This window comes from Mastacembelus armatus, chromosome 16 (genome assembly GCF_900324485.2).
Source record: "Mastacembelus armatus chromosome 16, fMasArm1.2, whole genome shotgun sequence".
NCBI lineage: Eukaryota > Metazoa > Chordata > Actinopteri > Synbranchiformes > Mastacembelidae > Mastacembelus > Mastacembelus armatus.
In genome coordinates this window covers 17,073,619-17,097,587 of record NC_046648.1, presented here as the reverse complement: position 1 = coordinate 17,097,587, position 23,969 = coordinate 17,073,619, and the positions used below count along the sequence as shown (strand labels likewise).

The 23,969-nt window shown below is 40.2% G+C and overlaps 5 protein-coding genes and 1 long non-coding RNA gene across 11 annotated transcripts; 5 read left to right on the top strand and 1 right to left on the bottom strand.

Moving 5' to 3' along the window:
* The first annotated feature begins 568 nt into the window (after positions 1-568).
* On the top strand, positions 569-23,608 carry rap1gapl (RAP1 GTPase activating protein-like). The gene is made up of 20 exons (XM_026317487.2): positions 569-1,059; positions 1,242-1,274; positions 1,399-1,489; positions 1,696-1,731; positions 1,820-1,867; positions 2,039-2,236; positions 2,315-2,412; positions 2,705-2,783; positions 3,162-3,215; positions 3,302-3,385; positions 3,501-3,601; positions 3,695-3,824; positions 3,965-4,126; positions 4,361-4,432; positions 4,739-4,825; positions 4,911-5,066; positions 5,156-5,239; positions 5,330-5,349; positions 5,436-5,546; positions 23,487-23,608. Exons 1-19 carry the CDS (start codon positions 989-991, stop codon positions 5,524-5,526), a joined length of 1,695 nt encoding a protein of 564 aa, XP_026173272.1. The 5' UTR covers positions 569-988; the 3' UTR covers positions 5,527-5,546; positions 23,487-23,608.
* Positions 5,819-14,693, bottom strand: LOC113136631 (uncharacterized). The gene is made up of 3 exons (XR_003296275.1): positions 14,621-14,693; positions 7,352-7,484; positions 5,819-6,126 (listed from the first exon to the last, which is right to left on the bottom strand). It is a non-coding gene; the product is annotated as an uncharacterized LOC113136631 (long non-coding RNA).
* Positions 7,103-11,326, top strand: LOC113136608 (glutathione S-transferase kappa 1-like). Of its 3 annotated transcripts, XM_026317564.1 has the most exons (7): positions 7,103-7,435; positions 7,549-7,630; positions 8,999-9,127; positions 10,130-10,272; positions 10,349-10,465; positions 10,561-10,654; positions 10,886-10,995. In XM_026317564.1, exons 1-7 carry the CDS (start codon positions 7,367-7,369, stop codon positions 10,918-10,920), a joined length of 669 nt encoding a protein of 222 aa, XP_026173349.1. In that variant the 5' UTR covers positions 7,103-7,366; the 3' UTR covers positions 10,921-10,995. The 3 variants fall into 3 exon arrangements, with proteins under 3 accessions (XP_026173349.1, XP_026173350.1, XP_033181507.1); XM_026317565.1 differs by lacking the exon at positions 10,561-10,654 and having other exon boundaries at positions 10,886-11,326; XM_033325616.1 differs by lacking the exon at positions 7,103-7,435 and having other exon boundaries at positions 7,615-7,630; positions 8,229-9,127; positions 10,561-10,668; positions 10,886-11,326.
* Positions 11,793-13,053, top strand: LOC113136625 (glutathione S-transferase kappa 1-like). The gene is made up of 4 exons (XM_026317589.2): positions 11,793-12,216; positions 12,295-12,376; positions 12,465-12,594; positions 12,672-13,053. Exons 1-4 carry the CDS (start codon positions 12,148-12,150, stop codon positions 12,760-12,762), a joined length of 372 nt encoding a protein of 123 aa, XP_026173374.1. The 5' UTR covers positions 11,793-12,147; the 3' UTR covers positions 12,763-13,053.
* Positions 14,060-17,798, top strand: LOC113136613 (glutathione S-transferase kappa 1-like). The gene is made up of 7 exons (XM_026317572.1): positions 14,060-14,704; positions 14,813-14,894; positions 15,484-15,612; positions 16,607-16,749; positions 16,826-16,942; positions 17,038-17,131; positions 17,363-17,798. The coding sequence occupies exons 1-7, from the start codon at positions 14,636-14,638 to the stop codon at positions 17,395-17,397; spliced, it is 669 nt and encodes a 222-aa protein (XP_026173357.1). The 5' UTR covers positions 14,060-14,635; the 3' UTR covers positions 17,398-17,798.
* Positions 17,877-23,594, top strand: LOC113136607 (uncharacterized). Of its 4 annotated transcripts, none has more exons than XM_026317561.1 (6): positions 17,877-18,009; positions 18,442-18,670; positions 18,749-18,823; positions 18,912-19,041; positions 19,119-19,215; positions 23,473-23,594. In XM_026317561.1, exons 1-6 carry the CDS (start codon positions 17,906-17,908, stop codon positions 23,579-23,581), a joined length of 744 nt encoding a protein of 247 aa, XP_026173346.1. In that variant the 5' UTR covers positions 17,877-17,905; the 3' UTR covers positions 23,582-23,594. The 4 variants fall into 4 exon arrangements, with proteins under 4 accessions (XP_026173346.1, XP_026173348.1, XP_026173347.1 ...); XM_026317563.1 differs by lacking the exon at positions 23,473-23,594 and adding an exon at positions 19,317-21,231 and having other exon boundaries at positions 19,119-19,232; XM_033325615.1 differs by lacking the exon at positions 17,877-18,009 and adding an exon at positions 18,214-18,317.
* Positions 23,609-23,969: the final 361 nt, after the last annotated feature.

The following is a 23,969-nucleotide window of genomic DNA, read 5'->3' as shown; positions in this document are numbered from 1 at the left end:
ACAGAGATTCAACAGTGTTTTGAATTTGAAATCCCTTTTCTGTAAATAAGTGACCAATTGATAAAGAGCGCTCTGAAGATAAGCACAGACAGTTCTCTAATAGTGGATCATCTAATAAGAAGAGGACGAACTGTTATTGGCTTAAATGTCTGATTCAATATATTCATATAATATATTGTAAAATATCTCTCATTGGGACATTTTGCTGCAGAATGATTATTTGCTATTATTTATAAAGGAGCCTGTTTACATATTGATAGGCTGTCAGTAAGAGCACTTGGAATTTCTTTCACTTCTGGTCAAAAGACAATCAATAGCTTTAAGGATGCAGAACGGCTTTTGTTTTTCAGTGAAAATCTTGTATTATGATAAACACATGGATACCGCAATTAATATTATGTCATTAAGATTCACAGCAAAAAAGAAAGAAGTAATTTGTCATGTGTGGCACCATTTAAATGTATATATCTCCTCTCTGTCTTTTTTTTTTTTTTTTGTCTTCCTCTCTCTCTCTTCCTGTCCTCAGGCCAACTTCACCCTCCCCTGCTGTCTATCTCCTCACCCTCACTGTGTGCGCTGTCAATAATTGATGATCCTTGCTAACTCAAAGGGTAACAGGTCCAGGGGAAAATGTCTCACCCGTTTCTTTATTTATTTACAAGTCTATCTTTAAGCTCAGTCAGTCTGAGAAATCAACACCGGTGTTTATTCAAGCAGGAGGACTGATGACACGAAGCAGCCTGACCATGTCGGTCGTATAGCTTGTGATGGCTGCTACACCTGTGAGCATGAGCGGGTTAATGCTGCCTGTCTGGCTGACAGCAGGACAGAGGGAGGAAAAGGAAGCTTAAATGAGTGAGAGGCAGGGGGCAGAGAGAGAGAGAGGAGGAGTGACAGAATGATAGAGTGAATTAATTCAACCGTAACCAGCCCTGATTGACTCAGCAGCAAACTGGCATGTACAAACATTCACACTGACACCAACGGTATGGAGAGAGAAAAGAGGAATGACACGTCCTTCTCCAGAAAGAGAAGTTTCACTTTTGGGGCATATGGAGGGTGAGTAAAGACACTATTTGTCTCCAAATGGAACTGATATTCTCCACAAAAAGTCACTGTTATTATTGCTACACATATAGCAAATAAATGACAGTGACAATGACAATGTTTTTAGACAGAAGTGATCTGAGCTGGTTAATGTAGTTTTCTTCTTATAATAGTTCTCACTTCCTTGTTGACAGTGTGGACAGATTCACATGCGGGGATGAGACAAGGTGAGGCTTTATTTTGCATTATATTGCAGCAGTTTTGAGTTAATATTTGAGCTTTGTTTGTTGTATTCTGCAAGAAGTGAATGAAGAGTGATGAACTGTCTTCTTGTCTAACCTGTTGCTGCAGACCTGAATCTACAGAGGACAACATACTGGACAACTTGGACTCTCCTGTCACTGAAAAGAAGCCTTTCCTCTCTACCAGCATCAACCAGAGGGTGATATAACATTATGTGCCCATATTCTTTTTGCCCTCTTATTTTTATTTAGTATACCTGTTGTATTTTTATATATTACATTTCTGATGTCTGTTTCCATGAAGAGCTGAATCATTTGTTATGTTCCTCTTCCTCACCACGTTTCTCCTTCCCTTTCTCTCTGTCTGCATTTCTGTCTGACGTCTGCTGCCTGTTGTTTCTAACAGGACACAGAGCTGTTTGAAATCATTGAAAAGCTGCAGGTGAGTTACAGTACAATTGATCCTGTGTTGTCCAGAGATGTCTGAGCGGCAGAAGTTTCTTATCATCAATACTCCACTTGTCCATCAGGGCAGCAGGATCAATGAGCAGCGCTGTGAGTTCCCGCTGCCTCTGAAGGTTAGTCTTCAATCTGAGAATAAAATAAAATCAAAAAAACCCAGAGATGGCTTGGCCATAATCATATGTGTGTCTTAACAGTGGGCTTTTCATGATCATCCTAACATTTGTTTCCCAAAACAAGATAACACAGGCCCTTATCTTCATTATCAGGTGTCTTTTTGTCTTTAGTCTCAGCTTTTAGCAATAGGTGGAGAATTGCCACTCATCCTCCCTTCAAAGTTGGGGGGCTACTGGGTAGACCCCCCACTGGAGAGGGTTATTGATGTAAGTCCCACCAGTTCCCACTTTGGCTTCGAGCCAGAGAGCTACGACATCATGGAACGAGACGGAGAGGCCAAAATCTACCACGAGTTCTTCTGCTCAAGAGTTAGTATCTAAAATCTCTAGGAATATATGATCTTTGCTGGACTGGGATTTCTGTGTAATCATCCGTTTCCTTTCTAGTATCACCACTCATTCACAGCAGTGGATCCATCTTTGGGGCCTCTGGTTCTCTCTGTGTGTTTGGAGGAGGAGGAGAATAAACTACGGGTGATACTAAGGTGGATACATTTAGTGATTTTAGTCAGTTATGAGACATGTTTGCATGTGCTAAGCTTTGATGCAGGCATTGTGCTTTTTCTTGAAAGTCCATCTGCACTCAAAAATGTGCTTTAATTTAATAAGGAATAGACTAATAATAGAACAGAATAATTATAAAACATCTCAATATATTTATTTGTTTTAGAATTTGTCTGGCAGGCTTTTTAACTTGTGTTTTAAATCTCTGTATAGTTCACGTCCAGTGACTGTATCACTGACAATTAAACATAAATTTTGCTTTCTGTCTCACAGAATGAGGGAGTCCTCTCTGCACGGCGTTTTCTCTTTGTCTCTTTTCCCTAACATCCCATCTGCTGTTGAATTAGCAAAGGTAAAGAAGTACTTATTATGGTGGAAGAAGGATTCATATAAAATACACAAATAAAGGTAGACTGTAGAAATACTCAGGACTAGGTACAGAAGTACTATCAAGTACAAGTTTTTGTTGTACGCTTTTGTACACACCACGCCATTTGAACAAAGTGTTGGGTAGTTGAATTTCTAAGAATTTATCAGATTGTATGAACTGAGAATATGTTTTGTATGTGAAATGTATATGTAAAATAAATAAGGATCACAATTTGCAATGTAACTAGTAACTATAATTGTCAGTTCATTGTTCATTCATATTTGGATGCAAGTAACTAGTTACTTTCCACTGCTGATAGATGGCTAATTATTTATAAAGTCACTGTCCTTTTATTTCTAGATGCTCTGTGATAAAGTCACCATCTCAAAGTTTGATGTGGTCAGCTACCTCAAGGTAACACTGAACTATAAGTATAAAAAACATTCACTTATTTTAGACAAATCCTCTCAAAGTCTATGTCCTTCTCACTCGTCCTTCAGGCTCCAGAACTCATAACAGCATTCGATGAACACAGAGTGTCTCCTAATTTCAAGTTTGGTATTTTGTATCAAAAGGACGGGCAGGTAATAAGGACCGCTGCTTTACTTCACCATGTCCGGCATCTGTAACAATGCTGAACTACTGTATGACACCATATGATAACCAAGTCCCTCTCAGACACCATCAATCTCTCTCTAGTTCACTGAGGAGGACATACTTAGCAACAATGATGAAAGCGAGGAGTTTAAAGAGTTCCTGTCTATTTTAGGGGAAACGATTCAACTGCAAGGGTTTACTGGGTAAAGTATACTGATGTTTGTTAGTTAGTAGGAGAAATGACACAAGCAATGAATAAAACCACATGATTTCTTCTCCTCACTCCCTTTTCTCAGGTTCAGAGGAGGACTGGATGTGTGTCATGGACAGACAGGAAGTGAAGCAGTCTTCACTTCCTTTCATGGGAGAGAAATCATGTTCCATGTCGCAACTAAACTGCCTTTCACAGAGGGCGACCCACAGCAGGTTAGTTAACATCTTAGCCTCTATTTACTCTGCACTGATGAGTCACAAACTCCGCCTCTCAAGGATATTTTCAGTAAAACAAGTTTCTTGAGCAGACACTGACACATTTTTTTTCTTCTTCTCTTCATCATCCTGCACAGTTACAAAGAAAAAGACATATTGGTAATGACATTGTAGCTCTGGTCTACCAGGAGGGCCAAACTCCTTTTCTATCTGATGTTATCAAGTCTCACTTCCTGCACTGTTTCCTGGTGTTGAGGAGGATTCAGAGAGGGAAGGAGACAGGCGAAGTTGTGTACCAGGCGAGTAAAAAAAAAAAAAAAAAAAAAGCCTCAACTCAATAAAATCAGTTGCCTAGTGTTTTGAGTTCAAAGATTTCAGCAAAATGTCATCCAATATCCATTTATGTGATATAATTTTTTTTTTTTTAAAGAATGTAACAAGTTTGAATTTTCAATCAGTATATGTTCTTATTAAGATATTTATTTTACTTTATCTTTAGTCAGGTGCAAACTTCATTTATCTTCTCTTTACAGGTGTCTGTCACAGCCAGAGAGGATGTTCCTCCTTTTGGTCCAGTCCTCCCAGATCCTCCTGTGTTCAAAGACGTAAGGTCAACAAGTACAGGGTGCTTTTATTTTAGCGTCTTTTACTACTATGACAAGTCAAACTGTCTTTAGTGAAAAAAGCCTAAACTGTACCTCCTCCTGTCTGCTTTGTTTTTTTTTTTAATCTTTATCTTCCTTTTTTGACTTCCTTTGCTTTGATCATCAACTCAGCAACCTTTGTTTTTACAGTACCTGTGCAGCCTCTGAGCATTTGAATCATCCTTGTTTGAACTGTTGTAGTTTAACACGTGGCTAATGTGTTTCACTGTTCTGGGTTTTCTGGGTTTCCTCTGTCTTGTCCTTCAGCATTCTCTGCTGAGAGAATTTCTTCTGACCAAACTCATCAATGCAGAGATTTCCTGCTATAAAGCGGAACAGTTCAGCAGACTAGAGGTAGAGCAAGAAGCATGTTTATCCTTTTTGTTGGTGAGATCCATGCTTCTTGTCTGAGTTTAATCCTGCCTTTTCTCTTACGAAGCTCCGCACTCGTTCATCGCTCCTAGAGAGCCTGCAGACTGAACTCTCCACCCGTTCCCAGTGCATGATGGGGCATCCAGGCCTGTCTGCGCTCTCTTCCTCTGAGGGTGTGCGTGGTGGGTCTGAGGGGAGTGGAGGATTCATTGAAAACTTTAAGGTGAATGTTTTACCTCCCTTGCCATTGAGACGTCAGAAACTGTCCTGATCGACTTTACTGATTTTACATGCCTGTTTGCCTGAAATCAGAGGGCCATCAGAGTGAGGAGTCACTCTTTTGAGACTCTCGGAGTGCCTAGGAAGATTGGTAGCAGTGGATCACACAAGCCAAAGGTAAAACTCACAATTAGGTTGAATATGTTCATCTAAATAAATATTTATGGAAAGCTTTAAGACTATACTATTTCTTACTTCCCTTTACAGACAGACAAAGATGGAGAGAGGTAAGACTCATTAAAATATGTGAAAATGTGATCCTTTGTATGTTTTGACTTAGTACTACTAGTAATTATTTCCCCCTGTTTTTCAGTGACAAATCTCCAGGAACTCTTCCCGTGTTCTCTGACAGAGTGGGACCAACTGAACTCAAAGATCAAACAAGTCCTCAAGAGGAGACGTAAAAGAAATTATTCATTTGTAGATTGTAGATTGATTAAAATACATATAGACATTGCTAACCTATATGGTTACTACTTTATTATCCTGGTGGATGGCTTATATGTAAATAGAGTGTAAAAGAAAAACGTATGTCTGATAATATAAACATTTTACTGTCATAGCAGTGATATTCTAGATTGATACAAATCTTTAAATTGTATTTCAGTGAAACGTACAACATACAAAACTGCCGAGAGTGGCTGAAACAACAGTGTAAGTGTTCTGTTATTAAACATTTTATGCTGCTGTGTGAATCTTGTCAGAAAGACATATTTATTTTAATGAAGGTCAATGGATCTTTACATTCATCACTGAAGTCTGTTTACTGGCAAAGGAAACGCAAAAGAAACTCATATGTAAGATTTATTTTTGGGGCTCCTATCTATATGTGCAAGAACGGCATTGAGGTTGTGGACATCATGGTCAGATAGTCACTTCGTTTTTATAAATATACAAGTTGCTTGGCACAGTGATGTGGTGGCTGTAATTACAGCAGAATGTTCCAGGTTGGAATCCTGTTCGACCCGGGGCTTTTCTTCCTTTGGGTTTTCTCTGGCTTCCTCCTACAGTGCAAAGTAAAAAGAAACTATAACAGCTGACAATCAATAGAACCCCTCAAAATATAAGTCTATTATTACATACTTTTTGTTTTGTTAAGAATATTGGGGAAAATGCTTTGGCAACGGTTAAGTGTGAGGGAGCAAATATTCTGTTAGGGGTCTGTGTGTCGGCCAGCGGCACAGTCGAGCCGTCAGTGACGAAAGTGAGGACAAAGATCCAAAGTAAACCCTAAAAATCTACCACACACTACACAAGAAACACTAGGTGAAGCTTGTGGAACGGCCCTCACAGCACCGTGACCTGAGCATCACTGGAAAATCTGTAGGTAGACCTTAAACATGCTGAGTGCGCAAAACAGCCTAAAAAAAAAAAAAATCATGCAAAAATAAGTAAAGTAAGTAAGTTGGGAAATTAATATGATGAAATATTCTAAAATAAACATGCTTATTTTTTTAATGCATCTCATATTAAACATAGCAATTATATACCTAAAACAACTTACAAAAAAATTATTTTCCTGATAACGTAGTGCTCCTTACTGTCCAGTAGATGGCAATAACGCACATATAGACTACACTTTTTTCCCACAAAACTCCAATAAATGTAGAAAAAATAAAAAAATAAATCAAATAAAATAAAAAACAAGAAGAAAACAAAGATGGATGAGGAGGAGGTGGAGGAGATGGAGACACTGTAACGTAGTGAAGCCTTCAAAGGATGCGGCTTCTTTACACATCTAATTCGTTTTGCACATATATGTCATTTTGCACATATATGTCATTTTGCACATATATTTCTGCGACTTGAAGCTGACAGAGTAACGCTGGGACGTGGTGAAAGGGACACTATGGTCATCGCACTTACAAAGACCGTGTATGATATTTACAGAAGATTAACGGAGTCTCGCTGTTGGCACCCAAATATGCTGTTGTTCCTTAAGAAGGCGGTGATGTGACAGTGGTTTCGTTTTTTTTTTTTTTTTTTTTCTAACACGTTATGGCGGAACAAATCCACGGGACTTGCAGATCCAGCTAACTTTGATCGACCACAGACGGACTTTGCTGTTAAAACCAACAAAAGTGATTTCTGATCATATCTGTCACTTTTTCTGACTGACTGGATTACATCGGTATAGTTGAACTCGCACACAGTGAGAGTGAGACTGCAAGAACTTTGTTACGTCATTCACGTTTAGAGAGTAACAAAACAAAACAGAGAGCCACTGACCCCGCAGACTCCAAGATGACCTCTAAGAAGGTGGTCGAGTTGTTCTACGATGTGGCTTCTCCATACTCTTGGCTTGGCTTCGAGGTTTGTGCCTTTTTAAATGACAGAATCAATACCACGACCGCAGACTGCGCTAAAAAAAAAAGAAAAGAAAAGAGAAGGTTTTCACAGGTATATTTGTATATTTGTGGTTCCAGGTCATCTGCCGCTACAGAAACGTGTGGAACATAGATCTCAAATTTCGCCCTGCGTTTTTGGGTGGCGTCATGAAAGGATCAGGTAAGTAAACACCTGACACCGGTAAACTATATGCTGTATGGTCCAGGGGTGATTCGAGGATCGTGTGCTCCCTCCTCTTCTCCCCCTCTCCCCCCTCCTCTCCTTAGCATCTAATCACAGAATCTATAATAAGAGGTATAACTTTACTTTCACATCTGAACCTGCTTGTTTTCTTTGAATCAAAAAAACATAAATGTACTAAAATGTAAAATAAATGTAAATTTACTTTTCTTGTGTAATTGCATATAGTCAATATGTGTAATTTTATCATAAAAATGATAGGCCACTCAATAAAGGGTGGTTTTCTAATCAGCTGTGTTCCTGTTGATGTAGGCTAGTTAGCCATTTGGAGCTGATTTAGGGTTAATGTGAATATAAAACAGATTTTTATTTATCCGTTAAAGAAAAACAAGCCAACACACAAAGAGACACTGAACATAATATTGTTATCTTTTCTGTGTTTATACTTCTGATGTTGTGGTCAGTCTGATAACAATATATTGATATATTGATTCTTCTTACTGATTATGATTTTTATTATTTCTTACTGTATTCTTGATTTGTACTTGTATTGACAGGGTTTTTTTTTAATTTATAGGTTGGATCACAGAGTTCACCAAGGAGCTCATGTGTTTTCATAATCATGTTTTATGTTTATGTTCTTCCTGATCTAGTATAGTCTGGCACAAATGGAAACAGTGTTCTCAAGGATGCTGGTGAGGAGTATGTGGGAGAAAGGCTCCGTAGGACACTAGGAATGAGGAAGGGACAAGTATAACAGAGCACACCCATGATGGAGGGTTAACTGTCAAATGAGAATATGGGGTTATGGAATCTAGCCTTATTAGGGAATAACTTTTTAGAACAATAGGGAAGCAAAGACTTCATCTGATTATGTGAGTGATTATTTGCATTTACTTTGCATGTCTGTGTAAGTAGCAGCCTCAGCCCAGTAGGAGCTGAGCAACTGGGGAAGAATCTGATTGATTGTGTTCTATTCAGTTCTGCTTCTTTCTTGCAAGTAATATATTCTGAAAAAGACCTTTTGTCTGCACTCTCTTTATTGCTCATCTAAGGGTTTTTGCTACAACAGGAACATTCTTACTCTATAAAGAGGACTGGTTATTAAAGCTCTAATAAATCCATTTGAGCCTGAATTATTTGTCTCTGATCTCTAACAAGCACAAACTCGCAAAATTGAAACATCCCCAAAATCTAAGGTTAGTTAATAAGAGGCTTAATGATTCGTCATTATTTTTACTGTGCTGAGATGAAATTTAGGTGTGCATGTGCATCCCTAAAAATGGCCTGAAATCACCCCTGCTATGTTCATGTTTTTAATCACATGCTGTTTTTCTGTCATGACAGGCAACAAATCGCCTGCTATGGTTCAGAAGAAGGTTCTGTATATGGACAAGGATCTGAGCCGCTTGAGAGATTATTTTAATGTCCCTATGCAGCATCCTGCTGACCCTATTGGGGTCATCTTCAATAAAGGTACAGAAAAGCAGGATCAATGCTGTTTAACGTTTATCACTTAGGCCGCAGCTGGAATAACTGGCTTGACGACATCTGGCAAAAACAAGTATCCGCCGTTTCCATTCGTGGTTTAGATTTTTCTCCAAGCCTCAAGTTTACTCTGTGGTAAATTCACTGAACATCAGTTTCATTTGGAAATGTAAGCTCCATATTAGCTGAACTATGAGGGCCTTAAAGGCAGATTTTAATTAGAACTACAATGATCAAATGATTATTATTTATCACCATTATTTTAATAAGTCATTAATCACTTTAGTCATTCTTCACCCAGAAATGCCAAACATAGTTTCTCACATGTGAGAACAATTTGCATCACCATTTTTTTTTTATACATTCTAATTTTAACACAGGACTGGTCTATAAAACAGAGCCTTAAGTGTCAAACAAATGCAGTCAATAGTTAAAGAAACTCTTTTTAAATTACACTGGTTCTCTTTGTTCTGCATTCACACACACACACACACATGGTTTGTAGGGAAACAAAACGATCTGCAGGCCTGAGGCGTGTCGCTTCATATATTCTTGGGTGTGGTTAATATGGTGAGTAAGAGAAAGCGGTTTAAGACAAATTGACCTTTACAGACTTGAGATTTAACAGTTGCCTAACAATTGAGAAGAGTCCAGGAAAACACGAATTTCAGCAAGACTCCAGGAGAAATAATACAACAAATACACAGAATAGAAGTCCAGGAGCACAGAACCTGGCAAGGAACACAAAACCAACAGGGCACTGGTGAAACCAATCAGACATTAATGACAAAAGTAAAACTAGAAACACTAAGGGAAGGAACAGAAACTAGAAAAGACTTCAAATTAAGAGTCCAAAGCAGAAAAGAGGTGTGGGTCGTGACATGTGGGGACAGGTAATCCAGCCTGTTGTGGTAATATTTCTTTCTACTGAGAAAAGCTGATAATACAGTGAGTTTCTGTTTTTCTTTTGTTTTTTTTTTTACATCCCAGGCTCCTTGCCTGCAATGAGATTTCTAACAGCAGTGCAAGAGAGGGAGGATGGAAACACGAAGGTAGAGCAGGTGTCCCGGGAACTGTTTTTAAGAATTTGGAATGAAGACAAAGACATCACTGAACCTGGATCCCTGTCTGAGGTACCAGCTCAGAAGAAGCACTGTTTAGTTGTTTCACACTTTTTATCTGTATTAATTATTTTCTCTTTGTTTGCAGGCAGCAGTGAAAGCAGGACTGTCTGAAAGTGAGATTAAAGAACTGTTGGAGCTGTACACCTCACCTAAGATGAAAGACAAGCTGAGAAGCACAACACAGGACGCACTTGACTATGGGGTCAGTTGTCCTTCAGTTCTCCTTTTGGATTCTGGCAAGAGAGATGAGACGTTACAACTTAATGATCTAAAGCTTTTCTTGTTGCCTCTTTCCAGGCGTTTGGCTTCCCTCTGCTGGTTTGCCATGTAAATAGCAAAGCAGAGGTGTTTTTTGGATCTGACAGATTTGAGCTCATGGCCCACTGCATTGGTGAACAAACTACTGTATTGAGCAACACAAACAAATAAATAAATAAATGTGACAAAATGATGGTTAAAGTGACACTGGACATAGTCGTAATCTACTGGTGAATTTGATACATTTGTGAATTGTATACAGTTTTAGACAAACTGAAGATATAGATATGTATATTTAGACACTGGTAAAAATGTAATACCACAACTAACTGTGTTCTGTGTTTCTATGTATTTTATGTTTCAGGAGAGAAGTGGCTCGGACCTCAGCCTGAGAAATGACATCACAAGCTGTGACGTGAAAGATGTCTTCAAGCAAGTCTTTGATATTTAATTAAAACATATATTTAGCTAATATAACCCTTATATCTGTCTTAAAATGGAAGCTGCCTCATGACAGGTATATCTAAGTGTTTTATGTTTTGAGAAGAGTCTTGCCACATGGTGGATGTTCTAATAAGTTCATGTTCTAATAATTATTAGAACATCAACTTTATCCCTTAATTTAAAACAAACCTCTTCTCTTAAATTATCAGTATAATCTGATATTTCACTTAATTTATTATTCAATAACAGTATATTTTACTTTTCCATATACCAAGATCATCAGGGAATATATAAGGAGCTTAGTAATATTTTTCTGCTCTTTCAGTCATAATGACAAAAATAAATAAATAAAAATAATCAGGCCAGTGTCCATTCAGTTCAGTTCACATCAATCCACTTAGGTCCTAACCCCACTGTTACAGAAATACTGTCCATACTGGCTCCCAAGGAAATGACAGAAGAGGATGACAATGGGAATCATGAAACTCCAGGGGATGAATACAGCAAAGATCCAGCATGTGGGGATGGGGGTCAGGAGGGAGCTGAACAATGGTGACATGAACACCAGGTCAGTCTGGAACTCAGTCAATGACAAAATCAGCCTGCACAGATGTGCAATTGTCCAAAAAAAGTCACTCCTTTCATTAGTGTTGTACTTAGAACACTAATACGTGTTATAAGTAATAAGTAATTATGACATGGAAATATAATTCCACTGAAAGTACTTCTTACGTCACACGGTTGAAATCACTGTACTCTCCTAATGTAGTGCGCCTCATAATCCAGTAGATGGCGACAATGCACACATACGGTGTTTTCAGGAGCCGTCAATAAATTCTAAGAAGAAGAAGAAAAAGCAGCGGACAGTAGTTTCTGTTTGTTCAAATACACATTGTTTGTTACTTATCCGCATGACTTGCAGATCCAGCTAAGTTACCGATCACAGACAGCCTACACTGTTAAAACCAACAAAAGCGATTTCTGATAAAACCCGTCACTGTGTCTGACTGATTGTATTGCAGGATTACATCGACCAGACCTGCAGCAGGTCGTCTGAACTCTGACACAGTGACACTGGTTGTAGGCAAAGGAGACTTTTCTACGTCGTTCACGTTCCTTCAAACGATTACTTCAGACTGTAACAAAACAAAACAGAGAGCCCCCGACCCCGCAGACTCCAAGATGACCTCCAAGAAGGTGGTCGAGTTGTTCTACGATGTGGTTTCTCCATACTCTTGGCTTGGCTTTGAGGTTTGTGCCTTGTTAAAATACCACGACCGCAGACTGCGCTAAAAATGAAGGTTTGCGCCGATATATTTGTGGTTCCAGGTCATGTGTCGCTACAGAAACTTGTGGAACATAGATCTCAAACTGCGCCCTGCGCTTTTGGGCGGCGTCATGCAAGGATCAGGTAAGTAAACACCTGACACCCGGAAAGTGTTTCAGACAATGTTGTGTGTTCATGTTTTAAATCATCTGCTATTTATGTGTCACGACAGATAACAAGCCGCCTGCTATGGTTCAGAATAAGTTTCTGTACATGGACAAGGATCTGCGCCGCTTGGCAGGTTATTTTGATGTCCCTTTGCAGCCTCCGTCTGGCCCTTTTCTTTACCCATTTGGGGACAGGTAATCCAGCCTGTTGTGGTAATCCTTTGTATGTTTTGACTTAGTACTACTAGTAATTATTTCCCCCTGTTTTTCAGTGACAAATCTCCAGGAACTCTTCCCGTGTTCTCTGACAGAGTGGGACCAACTGAACTCAAAGATCAAACAAGTCCTCAAGAGGAGACGTAAAAGAAATTATTCATTTGTAGATTGTAGATTGATTAATATACATATAGACATTGCTAGCCTATATGGTTACTACTTTATTATCCTGGTGGATGGCTTATATGTAAATAGGGTGTAAAAGGAAAACGTATGTCTGATAATATAAACATTTTACTGTCATAGCAGTGATATTCTAGATTGATACAAATCTTTAAATTGTATTTCAGTGAAATGTACAACATACAAAACTGCCGAGAGTGGCTGAAACAACAGTGTAAGTGTTCTGTTATTAAACATTTTATGCTGCTGTGTGAATCTTGTCAGAAAGACATATTGATTTTAATGAAGGTCAATGGATCTTTACATTCATCACTGAAGTCTGTTTACTGGCAAAGGAAACGTAAAACAAACTCATATGTAAGATTTATTTTTGGGGCTCCTATCTGTATGTGCAAGAACGGCATTGAGGTTGTGGACATCATGGTCAGATAGTCACTTCGTTTTTATAAATATACAAGTTGCTTGGCACAGTGATGTGGAGGCTGTAATTACAGCAGAATGTTCCAGGTTGGAATCCTGTTCGACCCGGGGCTTTTCTTCCTTTGGGTTTTCTCTGGCTTCCTCCCACAGTGCAAAGTAAAAAGAAACTATAACAGCTGACAACCAATAGAACCCCTCAAAATATAAGTCTATTATTACATACTTTTTGTTTTGTTAAGAATATTGGGGAAAATACTTTGGCAACGGTTAAGTGTGAGGGAGCAAATATTCTGTTAGGGGTCTGTGTGTCGGCCAGCGGCACAGTCGAGCCGTCAGTGAAGAAAGTGAGGACAAAGATCCAAAGTAAACCCTAAAAATCTACCACACACTACACAAGAAACACTAGGTGAAGCTTGTGGAACGGCCCTCACAGCACCGTGACCTGAACATCACTGGAAAATCTGTAGGTAGACCTTAAACATGCTGAGTGCGCAAAACAGCCTAAAAAAAAAAAGAAAATCACCAAATGGAAGCTGCAATTTAGGTTTTCTGTGTAAAATCATGCAAAAATAAGTAAAGTAAGTAAGTTGGGAAATTAATATGATGAAATATTCTAAAATAAACATGCTTATTTTTTTAATGCATCTCATATTAAACATAGCAATTATATACCTAAAACAACTTACAAAAAAATTATTTTTCTGTTAACGTAGTGCTCCTTACTGTCCAGTAGATGGCAATAACGCACATATAGACTACACTTCTTTCCCACAAAACTCCAATAAATGTAGAAAAAATAAAAAAAATAAATCAAATAAAATAAAAAACAAAAATAAAACAAAGATGGATGAGGAGGAGGTGGAGGAGATGGAGACACTGTAACGTAGTGAAGCCTTCAAAGGATGCGGCTTCTTTACACATCTAATTCGTTTTGCACATATATGTCATTTTGCACATATATGTCATTTTGCACATATATTTCTGCGACTTGAAGCTGACAGAGTAACACTGGGACGTGGTGAAAGGGACACTATGGTCATCGCACTTACAAAGACCGTGTATGATATTTACAGAAGATTAACGGAGTCTCGCTGTTGGCACCCAAATATGCTGTTGTTCCTTAAGAAGGCGGTGATGTGACAGTGGTTTCGTTTTATTTTATTTTTCTAACACGTTATGGCGGAACAAATCCACGGGACTTGCAGATCCAGCTAACTTTGATCGACCACAGACGGACTTTGTTGTTAAAACCAATAAAAGTGATTTCTGATCATATCTGTCACTTTTTCTGACTGACTGGATTACATCGGTATAGTTGAACTCGCACACAGTGAGAGTGAGACTGCAAGAACTTTGTTACGTCATTCACGTTTATAGAGTTACAAAACAAACAGCCCCCTACCCTGCAGACTCCAAGATGACCTCTAAGAAGGTGGTCGAGTTGTTCTACGATGTGGCTTCTCCATACTCTTGGCTTGGCTTCGAGGTTTGTGCCTTGTTAAATGACAGAATCAATACCACGACCGAAGAATGCGCTAAAAAAAAAAAAAAAAAAAAGGTTTTCACAGATATATTTGTATATTTGTGGTTCCAGGTCATCTGCCGCTACAAAAACGTGTGGAACATAGATCTCAAATTTCGCCCTGCGTTTTTGGGTGGCGTCATGAAAGGATCAGGTAAGTAAACACCTGACACCGGTAAACTATATGCTGTATGGTCCAGGGGTGATTCGAGGATCGTGTGCTCCCTCCTCTTCTCCCCCTCTCCCCCCTCCTCTCCTTAGCATCTAATCACAGAATCTATAATAAGAGGTATAACTTTACTTTCACATCTGAACCTGCTTGTTTTCTTTGAATCAAAAAAACATAAATGTACTAAAATGTAAAATAAATGTAAATTTACTTTTCTTGTGTAATTGCATATAGTCAATATGTATAATTTTATCATAAAAATGGTAGGCCACTCAATAAAGGGTGGTTTTCTAATCAGCTGTGTTCCTGTTGATGTAGGCTAGTTAGCCATTTGGAGCTGATTTAGGGTTAATGTGAATATAAAACAGATTTTTATTTATCTAACAAGCACAAACTCACAAAACTGAAACATCCCCAAAATCTAAGGTTAGTTAATAATAGGCTTAATGATTCATCATTTATTTTAGTGTGCTGAGATGAAATTTAGGTGTGCATGTGCATCCCTAAAAATGGCCTGAAATCACCCCTGCTATGTTTATGTTTTTAATCACATGCTGTTTTTCTGTCATGACAGGCAACAAATCGCCTGCTATGGTTCAGAAGAAGGTTCTGTATATGGACAAGGATCTGAGCCGCTTGAGAGATTATTTTAATGTCCCTATGCAGCATCCTGCTGACCCTATTGGGGTCATCTTCAAAAAAGGTACAGAAAACCAGGATCAATGCTGTTTAACGTTTATCACTTAGGCCGCAGCTGGAATAACTGGCTTGATGACGTCTGGCAAAAACAAGTATCCGCCTTTTCCATTCGTGGTTTAGATTTTTCTCCAAGCCTCAAGTTTACTCTGTGGTAATTTCACTGAACATCAGTTTCATTTAGAAATGTAAGCTCCATATTAGCTGAACTATGAGGGCCTTAAAGACAGATTTTAATTAGAACTACAATGATCAAATGATTATTATTTATCACCATTATTTTAATAAGTCATTAATCACTTTAGTCATTCTTCACCCAGAAATGCCAAACATAGTTTCTCACATGTGAGAACAATTTGCATCACCATTTTTTTTTTATACATTCTAATTTTAACACAGGACTGGTCTATAAAACAGAGCCTTAAGTGTCAAACAAATGCAGTCAATAGTTAAAGAAACTCTTTTTAAATTACACTGCTTCTCTTTGTTCTGCATTCACACACACACACACACATGGTTTGTAGGGAAACAAAACGATCTGCAGGCCTGAGGCGTGTCGCTTCATATATTCTTGGGTGTGGTTAATATGGTGAGTAAGAGAAAGCGGTTTAAGACAAATTGACCTTTACAGACTTGAGATTTAACAGTTGCCTAACAATTGAGAAGAGTCCAGGAAAACACGAATTTCAGCAAGACTCCTGGAGAAATAATACAACGAATACACAGAACAGAAGTCCAGGAGCACAGAACCTGGCAAGGAACACAAAACCAACAGGGCACTGGTGAAACCAATCAGACATTAATGACAAAAGTAAAACTAGAAACACTAAGGGAAGGAACAGAAACTAGAAAAGACTTCAAATTAAGAGTCCAAAGCAGAAAAGAGGTGTGGGTCGTGACATGTGGGGACAGGTAATCCAGCCTGTTGTGGTAATATTTCTTTCTACTGAGAAAAGCTGATAATACAGTGAGTTTCTGTTTGTTTTTTTTTTACATCCCAGGCTCCTTGTCTGCAATGAGATTTCTAACAGCAGTGCAAGAGAGGGAGGGTGGAAACACGATGGCAGAGCAAGTGTCCCGGGAACTGTTTTTAAGAATTTGGAATGAAGACAAAGACATCACTGAACCTGGATCCCTGTCTGAGGTACCAGCTCAGAAGAAGCACTGTTTAGTTGTTTCACACTTTTTATCTGTATTAATTATTTTCTCTTTGTTTGCAGGCAGCAGTGAAAGCAGGACTGTCTGAAAGTGAGATTAAAGAACTGTTGGAGCTGTACACCTCACCTAAGATGAAAGACAAGCTGAGAAGCACAACACAGGACGCACTTGACTATGGGGTCAGTTGTCCTTCAGTTCTCCTTTTGGATTCTGGCAAGAGAGATGAGACGTTACAACTTCATGATCTAAAGCTTTTCTTGTTGCCTCTTTCCAGGCGTTTGGCTTCCCTCTGCTGGTTTGCCATGTAAATAGCAAAGCAGAGGTGTTTTTTGGATCTGACAGATTTGAGCTCATGGCCCACTGCATTGGTGAACAAACTACTTCACTGAGCAACACAAACAAATAAATAAATAAATGTGACAAAATGATGGTTAAAGTGACACTGGACATAATCGTAATCTACTGGTGAATTTGATACATTTGTGAATTGTATACAGTTATAGACAAACTGAAGATATAGATATGTATATTTAGACACTGGTAAAAATGTAATACCACAACTAACTGTGTTCTGTGTTTCTATGTATTTTATGTTTCAGGAGAGAAGTGGCTCGGACCTCAGCCTGAGAAATGACATCACAAGCTGTGACGTGAAAAATGTCTTCAAGCAAGTCTTTGATATTTAATTAAAACATATATTTAGCTAATATAACCCTTATATCTGTCTTAAAATGGAAGCTGCCTCATGACAGGTATATCTAAGTGTTTTATGTTTTGAGAAGAGTCTTGCCACATGGTGGATGTTCTAATAAGTTCATGTTCTAATAATTATTAGAACATCAACTTTATCCCTTAATTTAAAACAAACCTCTTCTCTTAAATTATCAGTATAATCTGATATTTCCCTTAATTTATTATTCAATAACAGTATATTTTACTTTTCCATATACCAAGATCATCAGGGAATATATAAGGAGCTTAGTAATATTTTTCTGCTCTTTCAGTCATAATGACAAAATAAATAAATAAAAATAATCAGGCCAGTGTCCATTCAGTTCAGTTCACATCAATCCACTTAGGTCCTAACCCCACTGTTACAGAAATACTGTCCACACTGGCTCCCAAGGAAATGACAGAAGAGGATGACAATGGGAATCATGAAACTCCAGGGGATGAATACAGCAAAGATCCAGCATGTGGGGATGGGGGTCAGGAGGGAGCTGAACAATGGTGACATGAACACCAGGTCAGTCTGGAACTCAGTCAATGACAAAATCAGCCTGCACAGATGTGCAATTGTCCAAAAAAAAGTCACTCCTTTCATTAGTGCTGTACTTAGAACACTAATACGTGTTATAAGTAATAAGTAATTATGACATGGAAATATAATTCCACTGAAAGTACTTCTTACGTCACACGGTTGAAATCACTGTATTCTCCTAATGTAGTGCGCCTCATAATCCAGTAGATGGCGATAATGCACACATACGGTGTTTTCAGGAACCGTCAATAAATTCCAAGAAGAAGAAGAAAAAGCAGCGGACAGTAGTTTCGGTTTGTTCAAATACACATTGTTTGTTACTTATCCGCATGACTTCCAGATCACAGACAGCCTACGCTGTTAAAACCAACAAAAGCGATTTCTGATAAAATCCGTCACTGACTGATTGTATTGCAGGATTACATCGACCAGACCTGCAGCAGGTCGTCTGAACTCTGACACAGTGACACTGGTTGTAGGCAAAGGAGACTTTTCTGCGTCGTCCACATTCCTTCAAACGATTACTTCAGACTGTAACAAAACAAAACAGAGAGCCCCCGACCCCGCAGACTCCAAGATGACCTCCAAGAAGGTGGTCGAGTTGTTCTACGATGTGATTTCTCCATACTCTTGGCTTGGCTTTGAGGTTTGTGCCTTGTTAAAATACCACGACCGCAGACTGCGCTAAAAATGAAGGTTTGCGCTGATATATTTGTGGTTCCAGGTCATGTGTCGCTACAGAAACTTGTGGAACATAGATCTCAAACTGCGCTTTTGGGCGGCGTCATGCAAGGATCAGGTAAGTAAATACCTTACACCCGGAAAGTGTTGCAGACAATGTTGTGTGTTCATGTTTTAAATCATCTGCTATTTATGTGTCACGACAGATAACAAGCCGCCTGCTACGGTTTAGAATAAGTTTCTGTACATGGACAAGGATCTGCGCCGCTTGGCAGGTTATTTTGATGTCCCTTTGCAGCCTCCGTCTGGCCCTTTTCTTTACCCATTTGGGGACAGGTAATCCAGCCTGTTGTGGTAATCCTTTGTATGTTTTGACTTAGTACTACTAGTAATTATTTCCCCCTGTTTTTCAGTGACAAATCTCCAGGAACTCTTCCCGTGTTCTCTGACAGAGTGGGACCAACTGAACTCAAAGATCAAACAAGTCCTCAAGAGGAGACGTAAAAGAAAATTCTGTCATAACTCAGGTAAACAGGTCAGGAGCACACTGGGCCACACACAGAACACAGAGTCAGAAGGGTAACGTGTTTGCTTCTTTTATTGAGAACCAGGTGCGTGGGAGTTGTGACCAGTAGATGGAGCTAGGAGACAGGTAACTGATCCTCCTGGTCTCGGAATCCAGCGTTGTGCAGGGAGACTACACTGAGGTAGAAACGGCGGAGGAGGGAAGAGGGCTCCAAAACTCCGGCTCAGGATACGTGGGGAAAAAACAGGAAATTGCTACTAAAGCGCTCTGCCGGGTCAGAAACAAAGAGTCACAACCACACTTACTCGGCAGTACTAGTGGGTCAGTCCTTTTAGGAAGGGAACAACAGAAAAAACCCCTCTTCGTTTAGCAACTCCGGGGAACTTAAGAGTTGGGAAAAAATAATAACTCCTCTCCGGCTTTCCTTGTAGCGAAGGAACCAACGGGGAAAACAAAAAGTCACTGGGTACCTTGTCCTCAGGACGAAAAGGAAGGACTCCCAAACTGAGTGTCCAGGGGACGAAAAGAACAGCGAGCAGGCCAGGATTCGGGATCTCCAGGAAGACTGAGGAAAGATCAGGTCTTGGACTAGACCGGGACGACTGGTGATCTAGGAGTAACGGCAGACAATCTGGCGGTTGTCTCTGGACAGGTGCACGGTACTTATCTGGAAGATAAGCACAGAACAGGTGACAATTAACTAATAATACCAAGTTGGCGCAAGTGAGGGGCTAGGAGATCCTGCTGGCTTCGCCAAAATAAGACCCTCCCGGAAGTCACGGGACCCGGGTTCTCACAAATACAGCCGCAAGTGGCGATGAACGGCCCTCGCCTCGAGCGAACCGCGTCCCCCAGTGAACCGCGTCCCCGAACAAACCGCATCCCTAAGCGCCTCTCCATGAACGGACCAAACCACTGAGGAGACCACCTCCCCCGAGTGCCTCCCCTAGGTGCCCCCCTGAATGGGACAGTGTCCCTGAGTAGCCCCCCTGAATTGACTACCCCCCAAAAATTGGCTGCCCCCCAATACCGCCCCCCAAGAGGACCACGTCATTTAGTGGACCCCCGCGGACGTCTGTGCCAAATTTGGTACAATTCTGACAAAGTAAGTGTAAGTACATAGGGGGCGCTATCCCCCCCCCAAGTAGACCACATCCTTTAGTGGACCCCGGCAGACGTCTGTGCCAAATTTGGTACAATTCTGACAAAGTAAGTATAAGTATATAGGGGGCGCTATCCCCCCCCCCAAGTAGACCATGTACTTTAGTGGACCCACGCGGACGTCTGTGCCAAATTTGGTACAATTCTGACAAAATAAGTGCAAGTACATAGGGGGCGCTATTCGCACCCCCCCACACCTCCCCCAAATAGACCACATGATTTAGTGGGCCATCACGGAGGTCTGTGCCAAATTTGGTACAGTTCTGACAAAGTAAGTGCAAGTACATAGGGGGCGCTATTGCATCTATAGTGATTTTCTTAAGTCACATGGGTTCAGGCCAGTGGGCTCTGCAATTCATCAATTGGTCCGATTGAAATCTGACCATGCGTTTGTGAGTTATCACAATTTGAAGATGGCAAAACATAGGTCAAATTCTGAGGTCCAGCAAAGGAAATCCGTAAAAGTTAGCAAGAAAAATTTGGATAACTTTAGCTGGCCCACATGTCTAGATGATGCTGACCAAGAATCAGCTCATTTGGTCAAAAGCCCTAGGACGAGTTCGCTCAAGTACGAGGTGTGCGAAACTGGACATTTTGCAAAATTCCCATTGGAAATGAATGGTGAGATTTGGTCATCGCCAAGGCAACAGCATTGAAAATAGGGTATGGGTCCAATTGGCTTTTATGATCAGGATGCCCTAAAGGACGTCTGTGCCAAATTTGGTACAATTCTGACAAAGTAAGTGTAAGTACATAGGGGGCGCTATCCCCCCCCCCAAGTAGACCATGTACTTTAGTGGACCCACGCGGACGTCTGTGCCAAATTTGGTACAATTCTGACAAAGTAAGTGCAAGTACATAGGGGGTGCTATTCGCACCCCCCACACCTCCCCCAAATAGACCACATGATTTAGTGGGCCATCACGGAGGTCTGTGCCAAATTTGGTACAGTTCTGACAAAGTAAGTGCAAGTACATAGGGGGCGCTATTGCATCTATAGTGATTTTCTTAAGTCACATGGGTTCAGGCCAGTGGGCTCTGCAATTCATCAATTGGTCCGATTGAAATCTGACCATGCGTTTGTGAGTTATCACAATTTGAAGATGGCAAAACATAGGTCAAATTCTGAGGTCCAGCAAAGGAAATCCGTAAAAGTTAGCAAGAAAAATTTGGATAACTTTAGCTGGCCCACATGTCTAGATGATGCTGACCAAGAATCAGCTCATTTGGTCAAAAGCCCTAGGACGAGTTCGCTCAAGTACGAGGTGTGCGAAACTGGACATTTTGCAAAATTCCCATTGGAAATGAATGGTGAGATTTGGTCATCGCCAAGGCAACAGCATTGAAAATAGGGTATGGGTCCAATTGGCTTTTATGATCAGGATGCCCTAAAGGATGTCTGTGCCAAATTTGGTACAATTCTGACAAAGTAAGTGTAAGTACATAGGGGGCGCTATCCCCCCCCCAAGTAGACCACATCCTTTAGTGGACCCCCGCAGACGTCTGTGCCAAATTTGGTACAATTCTGACAAAGTAAGTATAAGTATATAGGGGGCGGTATCCCCCCCCCCCAAGTAGACCATGTACTTTAGTGGACCCACGCGGACGTCTGTGCCAAATTTGGTACAATTCTGACAAAGTAAGTGCAAGTACATAGGGGGCGCTATTCGCACCCCCCCACACCTCCCCCAAATAGACCACATGATTTAGTGGGCCATCACGGAGGTCTGTGCCAAATTTGGTACAGTTCTGACAAAGTAAGTGCAAGTACATAGGGGGCGCTATTGCATCTATAGTGATTTTCTTAAGTCACATGGGTTCAGGCCAGTGGGCTCTGCAATTCATTAATTGGTCCGATTGAAATCTGACCATGCGTTTGTGAGTTATCACAATTTGAAGATGGCAAAACATAGGTCAAATTCTGAGGTCCAGCAAAGGAAATCCGTAAAAGTTAGCAAGAAAAATTTGGATAACTTTAGCTGGCCCACATGTCTAGATGATGCTGACCAAGAATCAGCTCATTTGGTCAAAAGCCCTAGGACGAGTTCGCTCAAGTACGAGGTGTGCGAAACTGGACATTTTGCAAAATTCCCATTGGAAATGAATGGTGAGATTTGGTCATCGCCAAGGCAACAGCATTGAAAATAGGGTATGGGTCCAATTGGCTTTTATGATCAGGATGCCCTAAAGGATGTCTGTGCCAAATTTGGTACAATTCTGACAAAGTAAATGTTTTGGTTTGAATGGCAATTTTCAAATCGTTATACAGGGGGCGCTATAGGGCCTATTTTGATTTAGTTTAATGAAATGGGTTCAGGGCGGCAGGGACTACAATTCATCAATTGGTCCGATTCAAATCCGACCATGCGTGTGAGAGTTATTACAAGTTGAAGAAATGGTGGCGAGCCAAAAATCGTACGTCGGCTGGGAGGCGGCGTCAAACGAAAACCGTGAAAGCGAGCGAAAAAATTTGGATAACTTTTGCAGCCCCATGAGTCTAGATGATGCTGACCAAAAATGAGCTCAATCGGTGAAAAGCCCTAGGACAAGTTCGAAAGAATGCGAGGGCAGCAAAAAACGGCGAACTCAATGACCTTTAGATAAACTCCAGGCTGGTGGACTTCCTGTTGGTCATACGACCTTGACATGATAGGCTTTTTTGCTTGCCCTCCCATTGGGCCTCCCATAGGCCCAATGTATTTCGACTTTTCTCGGGGGCGCTGTGGAGCCATTGTTTTGAGGTCGTGTGTGAAACCTTTCAAAAACAAAATTTTTTCACGATTCTGACTTGGGTGCAAATTTTCGTGAGTTTTCGAATATGTTCAGGGGGTCAAAATTGAGTTTAAAGTGCAGAAAAAGTATAATAATAAGAAGAATATTCCTAACGATTTCCAGGCCCACGGCCACCTGTCAATCATAATATATATATTTTCGGAAAGGTCTCGCGCAGTCCCACGTCATGGTGGGGTGTGGGTAGGTCGTCCATGCTACCTGGGGGGACCCCTTGCAGTTTTGTACTCCTGGCTCACTAAGCGATTACAATAGGCCCTTGCCTGCACTTTCAGTGGGCTCGGGCCTAAATATTCATTTGTAGATTGTAGATTGATTAATATACATATAGACATTGCTAGCCTATATGGTTACTACTTTATTATCCTGGTGGATGGCTTATATGTAAATAGGGTGTAAAAGGAAAACGTATGTCTGATAATATAAAGATTTTACTGTCATAGCAGTGATATTCTAGATTGATACAAATCTTTAAATTGTATTTCAGTGAAATGTACAACATACAAAACTACCGAGAGTGGCTGAAACAACAGTGTAAGTGTTCTGTTATTAAACATTTTATGCTGCTGTGTGAATCTTGTCAGAAAGACATATTTATTTCAGTTAAGGTCAATGGATCTTTACATTCATCACTGAAGTCTGTTTACTGGCAAAGGAAACGCAAAACAAACTCATATGTAAGATTTATTTTTGGGGCTCCTATCTGTATGTGCAAGAACGGCATTGAGGTTGTGGACATCATGGTCAGATAGTCACTTCGTTTTTATAAATATACAAGTTGCTTGGC